Here is a 21,269-nt window from a genome sequence, read left to right on the forward strand (position 1 = left end):
TCTCCTACAGCAGTGGTTTTACTCCTGGGGGTGGGGGCTGACACTGGCGGGGGCCGAGCAGGCCTCAGCCTCTGCTTCTAACAGAGCAGTTCTGATTTCATTCATTTTACATAGGGTGCCTTTCACATAATTTTGTTTGAAGGGCTCTCTCTTACCTGTCAAAAAAAAAGTTTGAATAGCATGGTCTTAGAGGCATCCCATCTTTTTGGAGCTGGGAAGAGAAGGCAGATCAACTTTCTCAACTCTTTGATTATATAAATGCAAATCACAGGATGGAGTTTTGAATGAAATGGTAATGACCTGAACAAGACCATGGATTTAAAAAATAATCTGATAAAAATGTACCCATTCGAGGTGACGAAAATGTGCATTGAATAAACAATTTGCCCTGTAGCAGATCTTCAAATTGCTGGGGTTCCCTCCTCCTGAGTGCAACTCAGTGGCCCTGAAGCTGTGAAACGGGGGCAGCCCTGAAACCCACCTGAGCCAAGCTGGTGAGCAACTCTGGCCAAGCTGACCCACACTGGATCCGGGCATTGTCACGTACACTCTACAGCCTCCTGGAGGGCAGGGTTATTTGAGGGTACACTCTATTTTAATCAGACTAGCACTATTGGTATTTGTAGGTGGGTTGTCAAATATGGAAAGAAGTGCTTTTGTTTAGGTAAAAGATAGGGCATTTGACTCCTCTGAAGGCTTGTGGAACTGGTGAAGGCCACATCTCCAGCAGATGGCACATGAACCTCTGCCAACCTCAGCAAGTGTCCTTTGTCCCACCCACTCTCCTGCCACACCTACCTAACTTGCTAAGGTTTTGCTGGAGAGGGCAAGCAGCCAGTCTGCCCAAGAACATGACTGGTTGCTGTTCTCTTGTTCAGCCCTGACAAGTGGTGTGTGGGTGTGTCCTCTGGGAGACACAATATTGCTACTGGGCTAATTGTGTGGCTAGAAGAAAAAAGAAAATGCATTTTCAAATGGCTCCTCAATATTTTCTAGTTGCACCAAATACATGTCTTGGCTGAAAGATTATTACAATTCAATATTTGGGCTCAGGCAATATCACTACTAGAGAACTAGGTGAGATGCAGTAATGAATTTGAAATCTATGTCTTACAACTATAATCGTTTTATTTTCCAAAGTTTGACATTGGGCAGCAACAGTCCTTTTTTAGTACCACCAGGGGCTTTACTGCTCCTGTGGCCCTGTGTTTGTAACACCAAGGGATGAGTCACCCCTGGCTGGTCCTACCTTCAAGATGATTTCTGAATGTTTTTGGAAGCACTTAAGACTGTTGCCACACTGATTTCCAGTATTTGCATGCCTTAAGATGCTTACAAACTTTTGTTAGCTCAAAGTTCTTCCTAAACTTATCTAAGTAAAGATCTATTTTCCCCTTAAATTACTGCTTTCTTAAGCTATTTAATTACAAGCTTCCATAACTGCTTTATTTAATCCTATGTAACAGTGGGGCAAAAGCAGGTTTACTGTTGTTTACTCTTGTATTATTTAATGTATTTTCCACACGAACTGTAAACCTACTTTTGCTCTACCACGTATTGTTTACTTCAAGTAACTGACAAAACTAATTCTAACAAAAATGCCTACTGTTGGTACTTATTGAGATTTGCAATAAAGGCCAAGGCCACGCCTGTCCCGGTTACTGAAGCGACTGTGCGGACCAGATGAATCTTTGTGCTCACTTCATCAATCACCCACTGTTTCAGGGCCGCCAGGGATTTTACGTATTCACTGCTTCGGTCTTGGGCTGCGGTTGAAGGCATCAATCGTACACTTTGTTTTCACTCATCCGAAGCTCCGATACAATCCAGCAAGGATAAGCGAAAATTGACTTTTGCCTACATCCAAAGTTTTCCTGATGTTTAACTCTGCCTTGCCACTGACGTAAACCTTACAAGTATTCTTTGGTATTTCAGAACTGTTTACGAAACGTGTAATAAGCCTAGAGAGTTGGAGGCACCTTTGAGGGTTCGGCTGTCACCATCCCGTCAGTGCGTATGCTGCCCAAACCTCCTTTCTTTGCCCTCGTGCAGGTCCCCAGCTCTGCACTCCTCCCTTTCGAATATTTTTTAAAAATTGAGACAGAGAGACATCGATTTGTCGTCCCACTCACTTGATTCTTTTATGTGCCCTGACCAGCAACGGAACCCACGACCTTGGTGTATTGGGATGATGTTCTAACCAACTGAGCTACTGGGCCAGGACTTCATCCTTCCACAAATCCAGGTTAGAACTCAAAGAATATGAGCATCCCTATTATAATCCATCTTGGGAAAAGAGACTATTTGAAGGAAGACAAATTCAAATAGAAGTTGTGTGATTTCCAGAGCAATTTATTCATTAAGCTCGACGCCATATGCCATCAACAGTTCTGTGTGCGCTGTGCTGATAAATAGACACTGAGAGGATTTAACAAGTTTGCCATTTAATAAGTCTGAATTCACTTCCATCACATGGTATTGTACATGGTCATCTGTTCAAACAGATTTCTTTTTAACAGGTCGTAGTTAAAAAAAGTCACAGATAATGTAAATTCTGTATAAACCGGTGGACTGTAAGTTAGTTCCTTTGTTTTGACTTTTAAGACTCAACTTCACCGCAGAATAAAGAATGTAGGCCAAAGAAAGCATAATCGGTCACTCGTATAGAACAGTATTGTTTCTATAATTTGGAGCTTTCTGAATGGACGAGTTCAGGCCTGATCCAACTGTAAAAAGATTACTTAATGAATAGACTATATGGAAATTGTACAAAATGTTATTAACTTTAATCATTAATAGCTTAAACTGCACTATGTTACTAATTGCTATTCAAACTCAAAAACCTGGTTTCGAATCCTCAAGAAGGTGGCCCAGGCACACAGCCACACCGCCTTGTACTTGGGGGTTGTATCAATACACATTTCCAACAGAAACTTTGGCTTTAGGAAAGAGTCACAAACATTTAAAATAATGGCTTTAATCGTCATTTTAAGTATACGGTAGAGGAAAGTGTGCTTTAATTAAATATACATCATACCAGTGACGCTGGCAAAGTTGAAGGTTACTCCTAATGTTGTTGAGAGCTATAAAAACCAGTTTGTACATGACAAGACAATGAGAAATAAGCAATCCCTTTGAAACAAATTCTTAAAATTAAAAAAAAAAGTTCACAGTGGTTTGTATCAACAGGATGCATTTATGACAATAACATGTACAGATTGAGCACCCTAGGGCTCTCTTTATATCCTAAAGAAAACGAGCATTTACATTATTCATGGGTTGTACTAAATTAAAAAAAGAGATAATTGTACACTTACCCCTTAGAACAAACTGTCCTGGGGTGTACAGCTTTAACACTATCATTAAATTTGTTTGCAAAAGAAAGAGACTTACAAAAAACAAAACATCTTTTTCTTGGGAGTGAAGTCTTTCATTTGCTGTTATAACCAGCAAATGCCATTCATTAACTCAAAAATGGAAGGGAGGGCCCCACAAACACTATTTGAGCAAGCTGACCAATACACATTACAGTTTTAAAAATGAAGGTTATATACTATATGTTACAAGTCCCAACCAGGCAGTGTCAAAATGACATCTATTTCTTTGCTTGCTTTGTGATCATACCCCTTGGAGGTGTTACGGGTCTCGTGGCATTCGGCTTCTTTTTCTCTGCAGGCTTTAAAATCTGCAAAGATACAGAAGACAGGGCGTTTTAGGAAATAGACTCAACCCCAAGTCCTCTTGATAGCCCTTAAATCTCATTCAAACCTTTGTTTCAGAGAGGTTTTGACTAAAACTGCCCAACAACTGTGAAAGCCCCAAGAGCACATGAACATGAACCAAGCTGACAAGTAAACGTTTTGGTAATAAATGCTATGATGAATAGATAAATATAATCTGGGGGAAAAGCGACGATTAGGCGACGATTAGGCTAAGCCTTCTGATGTACAGAGAGACAGTGGTACAGAACAGTGTTTATCAGCCACCTAGGGGATCCTCCCCCAACCTCAGGGATAAGTTCTCCCTGGTAATTGGTGTAAGAGAAACTATTTTAATCTATTTAATGACTGCCATGTGACATCACGGGCTCTGTGTTTATGACTGGACTAGCCGGAAGTCATCCAAGTTTGATGTAAGTGAATGAGAACAAGACTGAGAAGCAGACTTTGGGTAAATGGTGCTGTTGTGCTGAGTGAAGGCCAAATGATGTCATGGGGAATGAAAAGAGTTTTAAGAGAAACTGCACTAGAGAAAGGCGGTGGGAGAAGCGAGTAATCACAGCACATCTGGTGCACAGCAGTGAGGGCTATTCTCACACGCAAGTGGTGATTTAATTTTAGCCGAATGTTACAATGACACTGTGGTTTTAGGTTAATAGTAAACCAGCCACAGCACAAAGAGCTAATGTATTGGTTGGGGTTTTTTTCTACTTAAATCATGCAAGAACAGTTAAATTTGACAATGGGGAAAAAGGTCTGAGACTTTCTTCCTCTGAAAGGGGTCTACTCATTAATGAACTAGCATAAACAATAGTTAAGGAAAATAAAAATTTAGTCAATTTAAATGATCAGCAGGCAGAAAGTAGCAATTGCTTTTTTTACTCAGTAAAATCCAGACATAGTAAAAGGAAACCACGTTGCAAACATCCTCTACCTGGAAAGAGCACATCAGTGTTTCATCCACACTCATCATGGCACCTGCATTGTCAAACTCTCCACAGTAATTGGGTGCAGAAAAAAGAGTGACCAACTGCCTCTTTGCAAAAAATTCATATCCATCTTCAACCACCTTGGAGAGAGAATGTGTTCAGTGTAAGTAGGTGCAAATTTTAGGCGAGTACAACCATTCTTCAGTTTCCCATTGAGCCTGACATCCTGCAGGTCAACTTCCAGAGACACGTTGTAAAAATTAGCAATACCTACCCACCAAAATCAACAAGGAGAACCTGTGCTCACACACATGCGCGTAAGTGTACATGTAAAATTCAAAACCAATACCTGATGGGCTCTACATATAAGATCCAAATCATGCTTATGGAGAAATTTTGCAACCACTTCTGCACCAAATGTGAAGGACACTCCTCTGTCATTTTCACCCCAGCCTAAGACATCTTTATCGGGGTCAGACCACAAAAGATCACAAAGAAGACCTTGATCTGGTACATCAGTTGGTCGCATAATTCGCCGAATCTGCTCCATAGACTGAAGATCAGGCGATAAACCTATTAAAGGAGAAAAGTTGGAAGAAAACAACTTTAAAGTGGCACTTTAACAGCTTCATTTTGTACAGAGAGACAACCACTCTAACATGAAGGCAAATTTAATCTGTGGGTATGTTTTCAGCTTTGGTTTAAAAAATACTGAATAAGTATTAAAGTTTGTCATATGTACTAATCTGTGGGTACAGTATGTGGAAAGAGTTACTTCAATGTATAGAGTCCAATCAAATTATAGCTGTGACTTAAAAACTACTGTTCCAATCCTCTGAGAGCCTCCCCAGTTATGACAATAACAAAAAGTGTACATTTTCAATTTTATTACTGACCACTTACAATTACTAGGCATAGAGGCTGCAGATGCTCAAGGGTGATGTAGCTTTCTAGGAAACACATATTGTCCAAAGGACCATAAAATCAGACCAGCTCAGCTCAATGGGTGACTCTCAGCTGAGTTAAAAATCACATGTCCAGCCCTGGCTGGTGTGGCTCAGTGGGTTGAGTGCTGGCCTGTGAACCAAAGAGTAGCTGGTTCAACTCTGTCCTGGCACATCGGTTGTGGGCCAGGTCCCCAGCAGGGGGAGCGCTAGAGGCAACCACACACTGATATTTCTCTCCTGTTCTCCCTCCTTTCCCTTCTCTTTAAAAAGAAATAAAATCTTTAGCCAAAAGGTCGATGGTTCCATTCCCAGACAGGGCATGTGAGAGGCAACCAGTCTATGTTTCTCTCACACATCAATTTCTTTCCCTTCCTCTTTCTCTAAAAATAAATAAAATCTTTAAGAAAAAAGAAAAAGAAAAAAATTACATGCCGAACTCTACTAAACCAGTTTAAGTACTGGAGGACAAGGATAATTGACTTTATTAAAATATATTGTGATTCTTTGACTTTATGGCCACAGATCAAGAGAAATTCTCTTTGCAGTCACTATTTTAATTACATTATACAAAGCATAACCACTGAGCAAAGCAGAGTAACTTTTACAATCCAGGCCAGGAAAACTGACAGAAGAGGCCCCAAATACACCAAGACAAGACTACTCACATCTCAGTATTCTAGGAGGTCTACGGTATAGCATATTAAGTGCTGTTCATTTCCTATTTAAAAGTACCTTCTACTCTGTCTTCACATCCAACTGTTACAGAATTCCCTGTAACAACTCAACTGCTTACTTCAGACTTCTATCCAAACAGCCCCGGATGTGCCACCGCAGACCCGTGATCAGCGAGCAGTTGTCAGCCCAATGATAACTCAGGAATGCCAGAGTCTGCCCATTAGAGGGATCCCAAGCCCTGTAGTTCCACTTGGAATTCAAATCAGCCACATACCTCCATGACAGCAAAATATTTTCTCATCCACGATGGCTGCTATCGGTAAACAGTTAAAGCAGTCTGTGAAAGTTTTCCATAGTTTAATGTTGTATCTTCTTTTACCTGTGAAAATTTTAGGATGGTTAAAAAGAGACTGGTGTTCCATAGGTTCATTCTCTCAGGACAATTTTCCCCAAAGCAAGGTTCTGGTGACCTTTTTAAGTAAACAAAAACTAAGCTTTTATTAAAACCCCCTGGAAGAGGTTAGTATTATATATATAATACTTGGAGATATTTGATCTATAAGCAATAATTTACATTTCCATGAAACATTTCAAAAGTCCACAGAACTCTGAAATCAGATTTCCAGACACCATGATTACCACTGAACCTCAGTATTTGACAGCACAAATTATTTGGAACCTAGTCTGTTTTGTCCACCCTCAACCCAGAAGGAAGCAGCTCCTATTTCTAAAGGCAACTGTGAACAACCTACACGTGTGCCACCGCCACCCTCCTGAGGAAGCTGCCTGGAGCTCACACCCACCTACCTCCCTCCACCCTCAGTAACCTATAGGGTACTGGGTAATTCCCAGCCCCTAAATACTTGAGCAGCAGGCAGGACTGCAGGGAAACTCACTACAGGCACTCCAGGGAACCTGTCTTGAACACTGGGATGCTCAGAATGCGCCCTAGAGAAACAGTGGCACAGGGCGGCCCCACCAGCCTGTCGGTCCATGACCTCTGGAGCAAGTGGGGTTCACACAGCAGCATGCCTTGACGATGCTGTTCCCACAGGAAAAGTTCCAAACTAGACTTCTGTTCCAAAAGTCTGACCTACTCACAAACCTTGGAAGTACAAATCTGTCCAAACCGGTTGAGGAAAGCCAAATTGTTGGGATACCCTGGTATCCTGTACCCTTCCATACTGGAAAAAAAAGGAAGGTCAAAGCCACTTACACCCAGGACACTTTTACGACAAGAACACTGGGTGGCAAATTATACCTGCCTGATGGGGAGTGAGGGGAGCAGCTTGCCTACGAGATCAGTAATTGAGTCTTGACCACCAAAACAACGCCGACCTGCTAAATCATTTTAAAGGCCTCGGCATTAAATGGAACGTGAAGATGATGCAGCTAATATCCTCACGCTAGGGTACGCAGCACAACGAAGAGATCATTTGGATTTGAACTTCAATGAAAACTTCAAAGTACTTGCTGAGCTAACAGCTATGTAGAAAGAACCGTTTCTTAACCTGTTCTAAAATGTAGCACCTCTAACAAATATCTAAAACAATGCTTGCCTCTCATTTCACTACCTAAGGAACAGCGAACCCAGACTTCTCTTCTTGGTTATTCCTCCCACCTCACTTGTTGGCTGGGTGTCAAGACCGCAGAGCAAGCAAACAAAAAGCCAGCTGACCACATCTGTGTGAAACAGAGATGGAAAAACACCCCACCTCAAGAGAACAGGTTATGGCTACAGCTGATGGTTAAAACAGGAGGATTGGGGGCCCCAATTCCCCACACAGTTGAAAAGCCACATGTAACTTAAGTCAGCCCTCCAAATACACTGTTGACAATTTTCAATCCAAGGGGACGTGGCTCCACACAGTTCAAACCCGTGTTGTTTGAGGGCCACCTGTACACTCTAGGGGGGGACGAGAATGACAGTGTTTTACTGGTCTTGTTAGAGTCACACCGGCAAGTGTTACTAACCCAAAACTCCTTAACCTCCCCACTCCTCCCAGACTGAACCCTCTCCTGCAGAAATGCACAAAGGAGGGTGGAAGTAAGGGTTCAAAACTTTTAAAAAACATTTCACTTAAACAGCATTTGCAAGAAATTCTCGGCCAAAACTGCTATTTTCAAACTTTAAGAATCTTGTTTTCTGTCAATTATCAACTCAACCTGCACCTTCAACTAAATAATCCAAAATGGACCACAGTATGGAAAACAAGTAATTTTTTAAAGTTTTTCGTATTTTAGCACATTTTAGGATAGTGACTGCTGTTTTTCCTAAGAGAGTGTGCCAGAAGGAAAAAAGCTACATTACAAATTTGAAAAAGTATTTATATGTACACCGCAAGGTCCATTTGCACGAAGTGTCCAGGAAAGGCAAATCTATAGAGCCGAAGGAGATTAGTGCTTGCCTGCGGCAGGGGAGGCTGTGGCGATGCTCACACAACTCTATACAAACAAGTCAATGAAAGGGAAATGAGAGGCCATAACATCGCATCTAAACTCTCACACATCCTCACAGCAGAACTGTCAGTTTATGACCGAGTGTCTCAACTGAAGGAACCTTTCCTTAGATGCACAAGTACTTACACTCATCATAAAATCCATAAATTCTATTGATGCTGGCACACTCGTGGTTTCCTCTGAGAAGAAAAAAATTCTCAGGATACTTGATTTTGTACGCCAGTAAGAGGCAGATGGTCTCCAGTGACTGCTTCCCCCTGTCCACGTAGTCCCCAAGGAACAGGTAGTTGCTTTCTGGTGGGAATCCACCGTACTCAAAAAGTCGAAGCAAATCATAGTATTGTCCATGGATATCACCTAGAAGCAGAGATCTTGTTACACAGTATCTTCGTACTTACAGTTCACTAACAAAGCTTTGAAAAGATATTCCTTAAACATCCACTGCACAGTGGCATGCCCTCTAATAAGGAGTTAAATATGACTGCTAACACTAATTTCTAATCTTAGTTCAATTGAGCTTACTAAAAATTTTAAGTACATGTCCAGAATCTCACACAAAACTCAACTAATGAAGAATTTATTTTGTGGAAAGGATTACTGATGCCTAGGCAGGCCTTCTTGCCAAGTAACATGGCTCTCCTTTCAGGCCGGCGATCAGTATCAGCTCTCGGACAGCGCGCTCTCTGGGTGTGGTGTCAGCACAACTGCTTCCACTGAGCAGTGAGCCCTGGCCCCAAGGGAACAAGGACATAAACGCGCGACCACTCACCAATGCGTTCATTCAGCTTTCACCCCCCAACAGACAGTGCCAAGGAGTGTTTACTTTAAAAACATGTACACAAGCTTTCTTGGTATAGTCAAATATGCTAGAATATATAGCATTTCTCAAATAAAAATTGAGGTTTTTATACAGATTATATATGCTTCTATCATGCAGAAAAAGTGGAACTATACAGCAGCAACAAGGAAGAAGGTCTATTTTTAGGAATAACCAGCTCTACTTAGAGCTTGTATGTAATTTCTATATATTCACACAGTGCAGACCTTTACTTAGCTCTCCATTTTGCTTCATTTCTTTCCTTCTGCAATAATTTTTAGAAAATTTGAAGTACAGCTAAATAAACTAAGCCCATTAGAAGCATTTATTCTGGAGCTACAATTGTTTAGCTTAATTTTAAGTGGTTCCAGGTTGTGCACAAACAGTAAATGATTCTGCTGGCTAATACAAGGTCATCTATACATCCTTGACTAGATCAATCCCAAGCACGTGACCAAAGAGAACTGTCAGAGTGCAAAGACTCACCACATATTTTGAGTGGTGCTTCAAGTTCTAGTAGGATGGGCTGACTGAGAAAGATCTCCCGGGATTTCAAGCACAGTCCCCTGATTTCATTCTCCTGTAGCTGGACGTTCTTACCAGGCTTGGACCCTCTCACTGCAGGGGAGAAAAACCCTGATTAGTTAAATAAAGTCAAAATACAATTGAACATAAAAACTTAAACGTCTAAAAAGATATTTTAGATAGAAACAAACAAACAAACAAACAATGGTTTAACTAGCTAGCTTCTTGGCTGGCCTTATTTTTAGGGCACTTGTGAAGAACATGGTTTAGTGCGTAATTCTAATCTTCATCCTTAGCCAGATTTCAGAGATCCCCTAGCCACCACCCTCCACACCAAGTTAAGGTTGTTGGGGAGTCTGTATAAGGACTACCAGAAAGGACTTGCTGCAATCACCCCCCCTGGGGCTCACGGCCTCAGTTCTGCATCCGAGCCAGGCACCTGACCTTGTTCGCCTACAGCCCGCCCACCAGGCTAGCTCCTTTTCCCTCTTGTCTTCTCTCCAGCCTTATAAATGAATTAGTATTTGCACAGCAGAAGATTTTAGAGATGGTCATGTTACTAAGCTGGTTCTAAGAATTCCGTTTTAGAACGTGAGACTAGAACTGCTCAGACTCCCTTCCCCTAAATCAGTGTTTTTCATCAGATGACCTTGGGAGTCCCCTCAAGGGACCCAGATTTAATATGTACCAAAAAATTCAAGTGTTTTCACTTCAATTAAGACACACTGTAAGCTCACTGTACTTATTTGGCTGGGCGATTTCTGGGCCTGCACCTTTAAATGTAATCATGCCTCTAAGAGCAAAGGATGCCAGCTTGTGCTGTAAGAAAGGTGGTTTCCTAGTAACGCAAACAGATAAAAAGTGAGGAAAGGCCCAGCACCAGGCATCCTAGACTCACAAGTAACCACATCAGAGCACTGAGTTCTACTCACTATCAAAATGAAGCACCAGACCTCCTCTGGCCTTGTAACAGTTCATTTTATCAGCCCGTGTAGGTAGAAGGAAACAAAACTTTCTGTTCTGATCCCAGTTGTAACAGATTAGAGAGATTAAACAGAATCGATTTGCTAACTTTATCTTACTTTTACAGTTAAGAAGTGGCCTGCTTACTGGCAAGGCCTGGTTAAATAGGGGGGTTGATCATCCTCAACTTGAAACCAAAGTCTTCACAAAAGATTTATGAAAGCAAGCACTCTCTGAATTAGAAATGAAGTGAAAACACAGGGCCAGACTAAATATAGAATGTAAGCCTGCATCTTTCTATTGTTCAACCCAATAAAAAGTGATTTACTTGTAGCAAAACCACAAAATCCATTGGATTAAATGTTGCTAACTTAAATTTTATTGGTTTTTGAGGCTGTTTGTATTCAAATGATAAAATCATGACTTACTAGCCAAATAAGAGCAATAGGTTTAACTGTTTTGTATCTAGCTTTGTTCCTTAAGTACCTAAAAAATACTACAGAATAATAAAAATTACAAATACAAAACCCTGATGTTTAAGGATTTTTTTCCACATTAAAAAAGGCAGTGTCTGGGTTTGAAAATGCTGTCTTAGGCAAAGCCATCCATGGGCCTGAACAGTCAGTGAAACTCTGAAGTTTCCCAAGAAATAAGTTTTGAACAGAAATTAAACTGTGTAGCGCTCCCCCCACCCCAATAAAAAATAACAAAGAAAGGAGGACAATTGGGAAGAATCAAACTCCTGAAACACACAAAGAGAAAATGTTCACAGAGGGAGCTGCACTGGGAGCTGGAAGGCCCAAGTTTCTGTACTGGTTCTATAGCCTCAGCAATCACCCCTTTATACTCCAAAATATGTAACTGAACTAAGTGACCAGGCAGCCTCTGGTCAAAACATTATAAGATGGGAAGCAATTAAATAGAAAGCATAGTAATGACAACCTTTGAGGGAGGACCCAAAACAAATACATACATAATACACTAACAACGGGGCAACAAAAAATGATTTTCCCACAGTAATTTTTTCTCCTCTCCCCCTCCCTCCCTCCCTCCCTCCCTCCCTCTCTCTCTCACACTCACACACACACACACACACACACACACTGCAGAGAACTCAAGAAACACTCTGGGTTGGAAAGATGGTGTGATGCCTGATTCACTGAACAGAAAACCCCAGTCATTAACGATTTTACCACAAGTCAGCCAGAAACTTGGGCAGAATGCCCGGCAGAAAATTTCACTTTTGGTTTACAGGGGCCTCCAGAAGCTTCTGGTTTCAACCAGAATCATTTTCTGCAGAGCTCCACATTTGTGAATGAAGAACCCATTCGAAGTCTTTCAGGAGACTACATAAGACCTGACTCACACCCACAGAAAAGGCAGGCTGTCCTGTTTACACAAATGCTACCTTGTTCGGGATGGAGTTTATGGTAGTTTTGGTTCTTAGTCCTCTGTCCTGAGTGGGGGTGCAGACAGAGATTAGTAAAAAGAAATACTTCTAACAATTCAAAAGTATTCTTGAGGTGCCTTCCCAGAACAAAGCAGTGTATATTATATGTGAAGAACCCTGCTCACTGAAAGAACAGCATGGTCTCAGAGCTTTTTAAAATCCCCCACAATCAGCTCAAGGATAAAATTATAGTAATAGAAATTCTGCCTCAACACCATCTTCTACCAACTGGCAAATACCTGCTCATCCTTCAAGGCTCTACTGTCTGTCTCCTCTCCTCACAAGCCTGCATTATGCTTCTGAAATGCTCTCAGCAGCCAGATAAGGAAACACTGTACCTTGTCTTATAATTGTAGGTTCACTTCTACTTCTTCATCTGGACCCCCAGGTGGAATGCAAACCCCAACAACAAACCACCTGCTCTTTGGTGTCCATGCGCATGGCCAGTACACGGAAGGCTCACAAAATCTGCTGCATAAATGAAAGCTGGGTATGTCCCTAAGTACTGTCGACTTGAGGCATTAGAACTAAACACGCATTTCGGATTACACGTTATTTCCCATCTGGCTTTACTATTTCCCTAGTTGTGAAAATACAGGATTACTCTTAAATTTCAGGTTGACAGTAACGTGTCTAACAGAAGATAAAGCTCTCAAAACAGGTGAGCACTGGCCCTGGCTGGTGTAGCTCAGTGGATTGAGCACAGGCCTGCAAACCAACTCCCAGCAAGGGACGCACAAAAGGCAACCATACATTGATGTTTCTCTCCCTCTTCCCTTCCCCTCTAAAGGTAAATAAATATATTTTAAAAAATCTTGAAAAAAAAACACAGAACAGGTGAGCACTGTTTTTTCTTTTTTAAAAAATGACCGTATCAGCCAATAGCATAAATATCTACTTCCCTATTTTCACTATCCATCACATAGAATTATTTATTAGTTGTAGGTAGCACTTGCGGAGCATGTCCCACATGCTGGGCTGCGCTAAGGGGCTTTACGCTGCCAGTCAGTCCTCAATAACCCCACAAGGTCAGGCACTGAAGCTTCTCCACGTTACAAGCTGGGAGATTCAGCAACTTGGTCCAAGGTCGGCGCTTGTAAGGAGGACATTGATTCTAGGTCCAGTGATGCTTCCACCATACCGGGTGGTACTGTTTGTAGAAAAAATTCTACACCTCAGTAGAATTTGTTCTTCATGAAACTTTCAAACCAATGGCGTTTTTATAGGACAAACTACTGAAATCTCAATATACAGTCACTGCTTCCCAAGAAAAAAATTGCAATGCGATATAAGATCATAAGGCATTCTTATAAATAGGAGGCATTAGATTAAGAACTACATCATGGCCCTGGCTGGTGTAGCTCAGTGGATTGAGCGCGGGCCTGCGAACCAAAGGATCGCGGGTCAATTCCTAGTCAGGGCACATGCCTGGGTTGCAGGCCAGTTCCCAGCAGGGGACGCACTAGAGGCAACCATATATTGATATTTCTCTTCCTCTCTCCTTCCCTTCCCCTCTAAAGATAAATAAATAAAATCTAAAAAAAAAAAAAAAAAAAAAACAAACCCAAAAAACCCCCTACATCATGCAATCTGTTAAGACTATCAATACTTACTCACCCGCTTCAACATTCAACCAAATAGTCGCCGGGCACCTGACCCTGGCAACAGGCCACACAAGAATTTTGTACTTTCTCAAAAAGCTCACACTTTGCAAGACATAGAAAATAAGATGAACTGAGCTAACTGCAGGTTGTTGTAAGTGCTGACTAGAAGAACTAACCTTCCATAAAGACTACAGAAGGGAAAGTCCACCTTAAGGACATCTTAATGCCATTAAAAAAGGCACTAAAGACAAAGGCCTGACTATTTTATCTCTGTTAACTATAAAGAAAATTGTCCATTTTCTTAACTATAAAGAAAAACACAAACAGTACAGTTCTGCTCAATGAACAGCAGCAACACTCACTTCGGGGGTTAGAGCCCTCACTGTGCTCTGTGCACGACAGGAGAAGCCTTACAAACGAGACCCTCACATGGGAAATCCAGACTGTCCCCTTGGAGTGACTTCCTGAGTAATTCAAATGGTACGTATCAAATTATTTCGACTTCTGTCAATGGAATCTAAAATATTCCAATGAATAAAAATTCTGTTTTCCAGTGTTTCTCATTCACCTTAGACCTTTCACATACGACTTTTGAGTAAAAGCTTTTCTTCATCTGGCTAGAAATGTTGATGCAGAAAATGTACTATGGTTGCTAACAGCAAAGATTGTTCTGTACAAACTTACCAATTTATCTGGCAAATCACTGATTTCATGATAAACTTCCATGAAATTTTATTTGAAAACTGATAAAATCTTGAAACAATAAAGAATGTTATTGGTGATTATCTGTAACGCTGGCTTTCTCTCACAAGCAGCACTGACTTTTCTCACAGCCTGGTGACCAGCAAAGCAGGTAAGAAAACTACAGAAGGAACACAAAGACAAGCCACAGCCATTTGGATGCGCAGAGCAAGCGAGGTGTTTCTGGAAGCCACGTGGGACAAACAGCGGACACCCAGAAGGATGTCCAACCCCCAAAGCAGCAGCCAGTGGTATATATCTGTGGAGAATGTCACACAGAAAAATGAAATAAAGCCCAGGGATCCATTTAGATGCAGAGAATGTGGATACAGAATCGTGTACAAGAAGAGTACTTTTAAAACCATATTGGATTTACGTATCTATTAATAGTTACATAAGGAAATTATTTTTTTGTTCAATTACATTATTTGTAATTCAACTTTATTGTATACACCACCTGATACAATGAAGGCTAAAGGTGCTTCCTGAAACCACACTTTTAATCAAAACCTGGAATTGTTAAAAATAAATGTTTTATATTATCAAAAAGAAAGAAGAGAAAGAAAAGAAAAAGCAAGGAAGAAAAAGAGAGAAAGAAAAGAGAGAAGAGAAGGAGGAGGGAAGTATGGAAGGAAATTTAAGATGACTGGGGTTGGGGGCTGGAGGACGGTAGAGGGAGGGGACAGACAGATGAGCAAAAAGAGAGAGAACAGCGGAAGCGGACAGCTGTGGCTGATGACTGCGGGGGGGGGGGGAAGGATACAGGAAGGCTAAGTGGGAATGGAAAAATACACTAATGCAAAATAATTTTTTAAAGATGACTTTGGGATTATTTATGAGGAATGAAAAAATATTCTTCTTGCCCCTCAATTAAATGCCCCTTAACTGTTTGAAAGGCGTTATTAAAGGAATAGTACACACCAAAAAAAGGGGCACCAATATAACGAACTTTTAAAACCTTATTGGCACAACCAGTATAAAAATGTATCAACAGAGACTTTGCTGTTTTAAAATAATCCTATTAAAGTAGGTGGCAATCTTAAGAGTATGCCACATATACTCATTTCAGTGATAGAATAACCTTGTAATAGTTGACAATTTAGAAAAATTAGATCTCAAACCAAAAACAAACAAGTGAATTATTTACAACACTAAAATGTTCTCACAAAAAACTGATGAGTTTTCTACAAAAAAAAAAAAAAGTTAGAAAGATCAAACGTTATTAAATAATCACTTGGTCCCCTGCTGCGGTCACCAGCAGGAAGACTTCTCTGATGCTTTCTGACCACCTTAATTGTTTTCACACCACACATCCTATCTTGATTTTCTTGGCTGCTAATGTCAGCCTCTGGGCACTTAAAGGTGAAACTAACTTTCTCAAAGTAGATGGTCAGAATACACCTGCAAAACACTGCCCGCTGCTCAAAATAAAGTTTGAGTATTCCACGCCTACAGTGAAGCCAATTTATTGAAAAATGTTTAAGTGTACAAAGCCTAACAACCCATTTTGAAACAAAACCACTGATCAGACTCAACATCTGAGTTGAGTCTAATTCCAGAAGTAGTTTTCATGGTCATAAGCCCTCGTATCAGTGATAGCCACTCCCCTGCAGACGCCGGATGCCGGAACACCCTGGGGTAGTGGAGGAAACAGGCACCTTCATCGGGCCTCCGAAGGAAGTCATCTGTTCTTAAGTGCTTTTGATACAGGGGTCTGATCCTGAAACAAAAATTTGTCTCAGAATCCTATGAACTCCAAAGAGATGGAATCATTCCTTATTCCTCTTCAGTTAGGCTTTCTAGTTTCCTCATCTACAAATAATTTTAATAATAGCCTTGGCTGTAAATTAAGGGAAATGATAAACCTGTATAACATCATTTCCCTGCTTCAAAATCAGCAGTCCTCACCTACTCAGATAGACTGACCGACATATGCTTTTGCAGAACAGGCTGCAGGTCACCACAGTCCTGCAATTTCAAAGACAAAATCTCATCAACCTCTACCACATAGAGGGTTACTAATGCAAGGCCCAGCACCATCTCAACTTCCCCAGCTGGAAAAGGAAAGCCTGGCCTCCTGCTACCGTCAGGAAAGGGGCACAAGTAATTGCCCCATTCTGTGGTTTAGGACTGGGGCAAGCTTGGCTCCTGTCTCCAGTAGAGCTTCCCTGCCTTACCCTGTAGGAAAGGGTGAAGCACACAGTTGATGAGCAGGAGGGGAGGGAAGAGAGCAGGGCTCACAACAGACTTCTCCTTCAGTTAGAGAGTTAGTAACAACTTTATTTTTACTAACAAAATGCCCTATGGTAATTGATCCTAAGTAAAGCCTCTACTTGTTACAATTACCTAAAATGTAAAGAAAAAAGAATAATTGCAAAAGTGTCATCAGGAAAGATTACTTTTGTTTCCTTGGTCAGCACTTTTAAGAACTTTTTTTTGCCATCATTTCACCTTTATTCTCTTCATGACCAGGGACGTTAGGTTGTCTATTTAGTATTAGAATGCAAACATGTTTCACGTTACACCAAAATGCTAGAGTTTCCAAGTATCTATCTTCGATGAACTCTTACACATCAGAGAATTCAATTAGTAAAGGCTTTCTGCTCTATGACCTCAGGACAGAGGTCATATTTAAATTGCTAAAGCAAGCCAAGCAATTATGCAGAGCCTGGCATAGTCTTGCAGTTTGACAACAGCCATCTTCGGAACAAAGATGCTTCTTGCAAATTAGGATGTGAAAATAAGTTACAACTGCCAGCTATGCAAGAAAAATACTAGCTCCCAGAACAAGGTCGCCTACAAAGTAAAAACAATCGTCACTTTTCTCCAACAGAGTAGGAATATTAGACCAATAGATCACATCAACAACTGGCTTATTTTCTCCCTAAACCTGCCGAGGTTTACTCTGCAGAATTTAAATAACCTAACATTAGTTATATGAAGAAAAAACAACCTTTAGGTTTTATCATCAAGGCAGATCTCGGACAAGAACTTCCAAGATGGGTTGCACAAGTGACACTTTGCTTAAAGAAAAACTACTAACAGCTTAGAAAAGAACTGCAAAGCTGCACTGACTACAGATCTGAACACATTTAGACTGACTTTTTTTATCTTCATCCTAGGACATTTTTTCACTGCTTTTAGACAGGGAGGGAGAAACATTAATGTGACTGGTTGCTTTCTATACGTGCCTAGACTGGGGATTGAACCCACAACCTTTCAGTTACCGACAATGCTCCAACTAAGCCACAACAGCCAGGCCAGGACTTCACTTTTTTACATTTTTTAATTTATTAATTTGAAAGAGAAAAACGTAGATTTGTTGTTCCACTTACCTATGCATTCATTCGCTGCTTCTTGTATGTGCCCTAATCAGTGACCGAATCCGCAATCTTGGCATATTGGGATTTGTGAGCTGATAGCTCACAAACTGAGCTATCAGCCCAGGCAAGACTTCACTTTTGTTGCCTTTTTAGTACTATTACCATTCCACTTCTCAAATGACACACAGTCCTCCATTCTAAAAGACAATTCTGAATATGTAAAAAATTCTAACAAGGTCACAAAACCAGTATTGCCTCCATTTTCAAATATACTGAAATCTTAATTAAAATTTTTTCAGAGAAAAAGGTTTTGGGGGCATTACAAAAATCGTAAAATTTAGCCCTGGCTGGTTTGGCTCAGTGGATTGAACGCTGGACTGCAAAGCAAAGGGTCGCTCCTTCAATTCCCAGTCAGGGCACATGCCTGACTTGCAGGCCAGGTCCCCAGTAGGGGGCGCGTGAAGTAACCACACAATGGTGTTTCTATCCCTCTTCCTTTCTAGAAATAAATAAATAAAATCTTAAACACACACACACACACACACACACACACACACACAAATCACAAAACCAGTTATCTTCTAACTTGGAGATATATATACACATACATTCCCTTAATGGATCATCAATTTCCTTGCCAATTTAACACCGATGAAAAAAAAGAATTTCAGCACTATATTGTGCAGCTAATATTCCTGAGGTATTTATTTCAGTTACGGACAATGCTCCAACTAAGCCACAACAGCCAGGCCAGGACTTCACTTTAATTTCTGGGCAACTCAGAACTTAAGTTAACAAGATTTAAATGAACTTAAAATTCTGTTTCTAAGCTATAGACTGCAAACCGTCTTAATCTATTTCTGATTCACTGCTGCCTCATATAAATCAAAGAACTGCATTAACTAGTATAAAAAGTATTATTTATTTCTTATAATAAATGCCAGGTACTGAATGAATGACAAGGTTTTTACCCACAAATGGCACCAACACTTCAAGAGCATTTCAGGAACTCAGTGAATTTTTCTTTTCTTTTAAAGAAAGTATAAAAGGATAAAAACCCAGATTAAAGTATTTTCAGGAGTTGCATTTTAATGACTTATTCAAAAAATGTGCAAAAACCAGTGCTGTCCAATTGTTCACCAGGCTGTTGAATCCATCTCACAGCATGTATAATCCAATACTCAGAACATAAAAAAAAAAAAAAAGAAAAAGAAAAGCTAAAAACTCAGTTAAATCTACGTTTTCCAGTGCCCAAATCAACAAAGGGATTCGAATTCTCCCCAAGTTTCAAATAATTAGCAGACCCGCTCTGGAACCCCAAGGTGGGGAGGGGGCAGTTCACGTCCACGTCCCTCTTTAAAATCGAAACTTCCGTCCCCAACATCATGGTGTATCAACTGCCAGGCATCTCGCTGGTCTTGGGTCAGCCAAAACTAAAGCTGTACTCTAACTCTCATTAACCACTGGACACCCGCTTCCTCCACTCGCATGTTTACTTGAAAGAGCTCTAGCTCGGGGCTACCTGGGTTTGAAATCTGTCACTGTGTGACCTTGGTCAAGTGATTCACCTGACTTTTATTTTGCTCTGAAAAAGAGGAGAACATAGTAACACCTACCTCGCAAGGTTGTTGGGAGAATTAAGTGAAATCTATATAAAGTGCTAAAAAAATGCCGGACACACAGTAATAAACGCCTTAGAAGCGCTTGCTATCATTATGATTGTAATTTATTAGATGAACACCAAGCGCTCAACACAGAGCCAAGCACATTGGAAAGATGGTCACTGTCATCATCGCTGGTTTCAACTTCAGATGCAAGTTCAGAAAAGAGCGCGGAGACGTCGCGAGGACAAAACAACTTAAGAGTATTTGGGCGCGCAGGAGATGGGTTTCAGCAGCCCCCTTTGAGATGTTCCAACGTTGGCCACTAATTCTCCCGATACCAATCCCACAAAAAGTGTAAAAATGAGGACGATAGGAAAGCCCTCCAACCCGGGGAAACCCATACCTCTTCAAATTGCTTTCCGAGAGGACCAGAAAGTACGGGACACGCCTGCAGTTAGGACTGGGGCCCCCAACCCTCTGTCCTCCAAGGACTGGTCCAGTGTGTGGGGAACCAGGGGGTACGGGCCGGAAACGTGGGGGTGGGAAGAATTTTTAAATTTCACGGCCAGGAGAAAGGCTGCACCCTAGTCTAATGAATGAGCGGAGCCGGTTGGGCCAACGGCGGGACCCCGGCCGGCCTCCCACCCGCAGCAGCCTGGGGCCCGAGGGTCAGCTCGCGGGCTCATTCCCCTCGGCGCCGCAAGCCCAACCGGCCTCCCAGCTCCGCCGCACCCCCCAGCCGCCCGCCTCATCTCGTCTCGCTTGCCGCCCCCTTCACCTTCCAGCAGCCGTTGGATGATGCTGTCGATGTTGAGTTTATCTATATCCGCCATCGCCTTCCCACCGCCGACCCTCCCGTAGCGGCGCCGCCGGCGGCTCGCGCCCGGGACTCACGCCTCCTCCCCCACGCCACGGGCACTGAGGCGGTGGTGGCAGCGGCACTGGTAGCAGCCGCGGCGGGTTCCCCCTAACCGCCCCGCTCCCTGCTTCCTCCTTCTCTCCCCACTGGAACCACGAGAAGAACAAAATGGCCGCCGACTCCTCAGCCAGCCTCGGGCGGCGCAAGAATGCGCGCGGGGGAGTGCAGCGGCCCGGCCGGGACTTCTTTATGGGCCATTGGAAGAGCGGTAATGGGCGGGGCCTGGAGGCAAATGGGGCGTGGCCAAAGCGCGGGATGGGGGAGGAGACGGTTGAGAGTAACTGCTATAGCGCGCGGGATTCTTCCGCCAAAGGAGCAGAGTAAATAGGCCTCCTGGCGGGACGGTGAGTTGCAAAGTTGCACGCGGAGCTGGGGATGGGGAGAAAAATACAGCTGTACAGCGGCGTATTGCGGCCTCCGCAAGATACTGTTCACTGGGGCCAGATGTGTGCAGTCCTGTTTATGTGGAAGTTCACCGAGAGAATTCGAGGGTCCTGGAATTTACCCCTTCAAATAAACCTGGGGTGGAGGTGGAGGAAAATAATGAAGAGAAATAGGTTGACTTATTTTAGATTCAAATTTGTTGGGACTTG

General features: G+C 42.0%; 1 protein-coding gene across 1 annotated transcript; it reads right to left on the reverse strand.

Annotated features, from left to right (window-relative positions):
* Positions 1-2,423: 2,423 nt before the first annotated feature.
* PPP1CC (protein phosphatase 1 catalytic subunit gamma) lies at positions 2,424-20,825 on the reverse strand. Its single transcript, XM_037052087.1, has 8 exons — positions 20,536-20,825; positions 10,034-10,165; positions 8,857-9,087; positions 6,545-6,649; positions 4,998-5,221; positions 4,654-4,788; positions 3,625-3,685; positions 2,424-2,726 (listed from the first exon to the last, which is right to left on the reverse strand). Exons 1-8 carry the CDS (start codon positions 20,588-20,590, stop codon positions 2,656-2,658), a joined length of 1,014 nt encoding a protein of 337 aa, XP_036907982.1. The 5' UTR covers positions 20,591-20,825; the 3' UTR covers positions 2,424-2,655.
* Positions 20,826-21,269: the final 444 nt, after the last annotated feature.

This window comes from Sturnira hondurensis, unplaced genomic scaffold (genome assembly GCF_014824575.4).
Source record: "Sturnira hondurensis isolate 20B ecotype Veracruz unplaced genomic scaffold, ASM1482457v3 Scaffold0007406, whole genome shotgun sequence".
Taxonomy (NCBI): Eukaryota; Metazoa; Chordata; class Mammalia; order Chiroptera; family Phyllostomidae; genus Sturnira; species Sturnira hondurensis.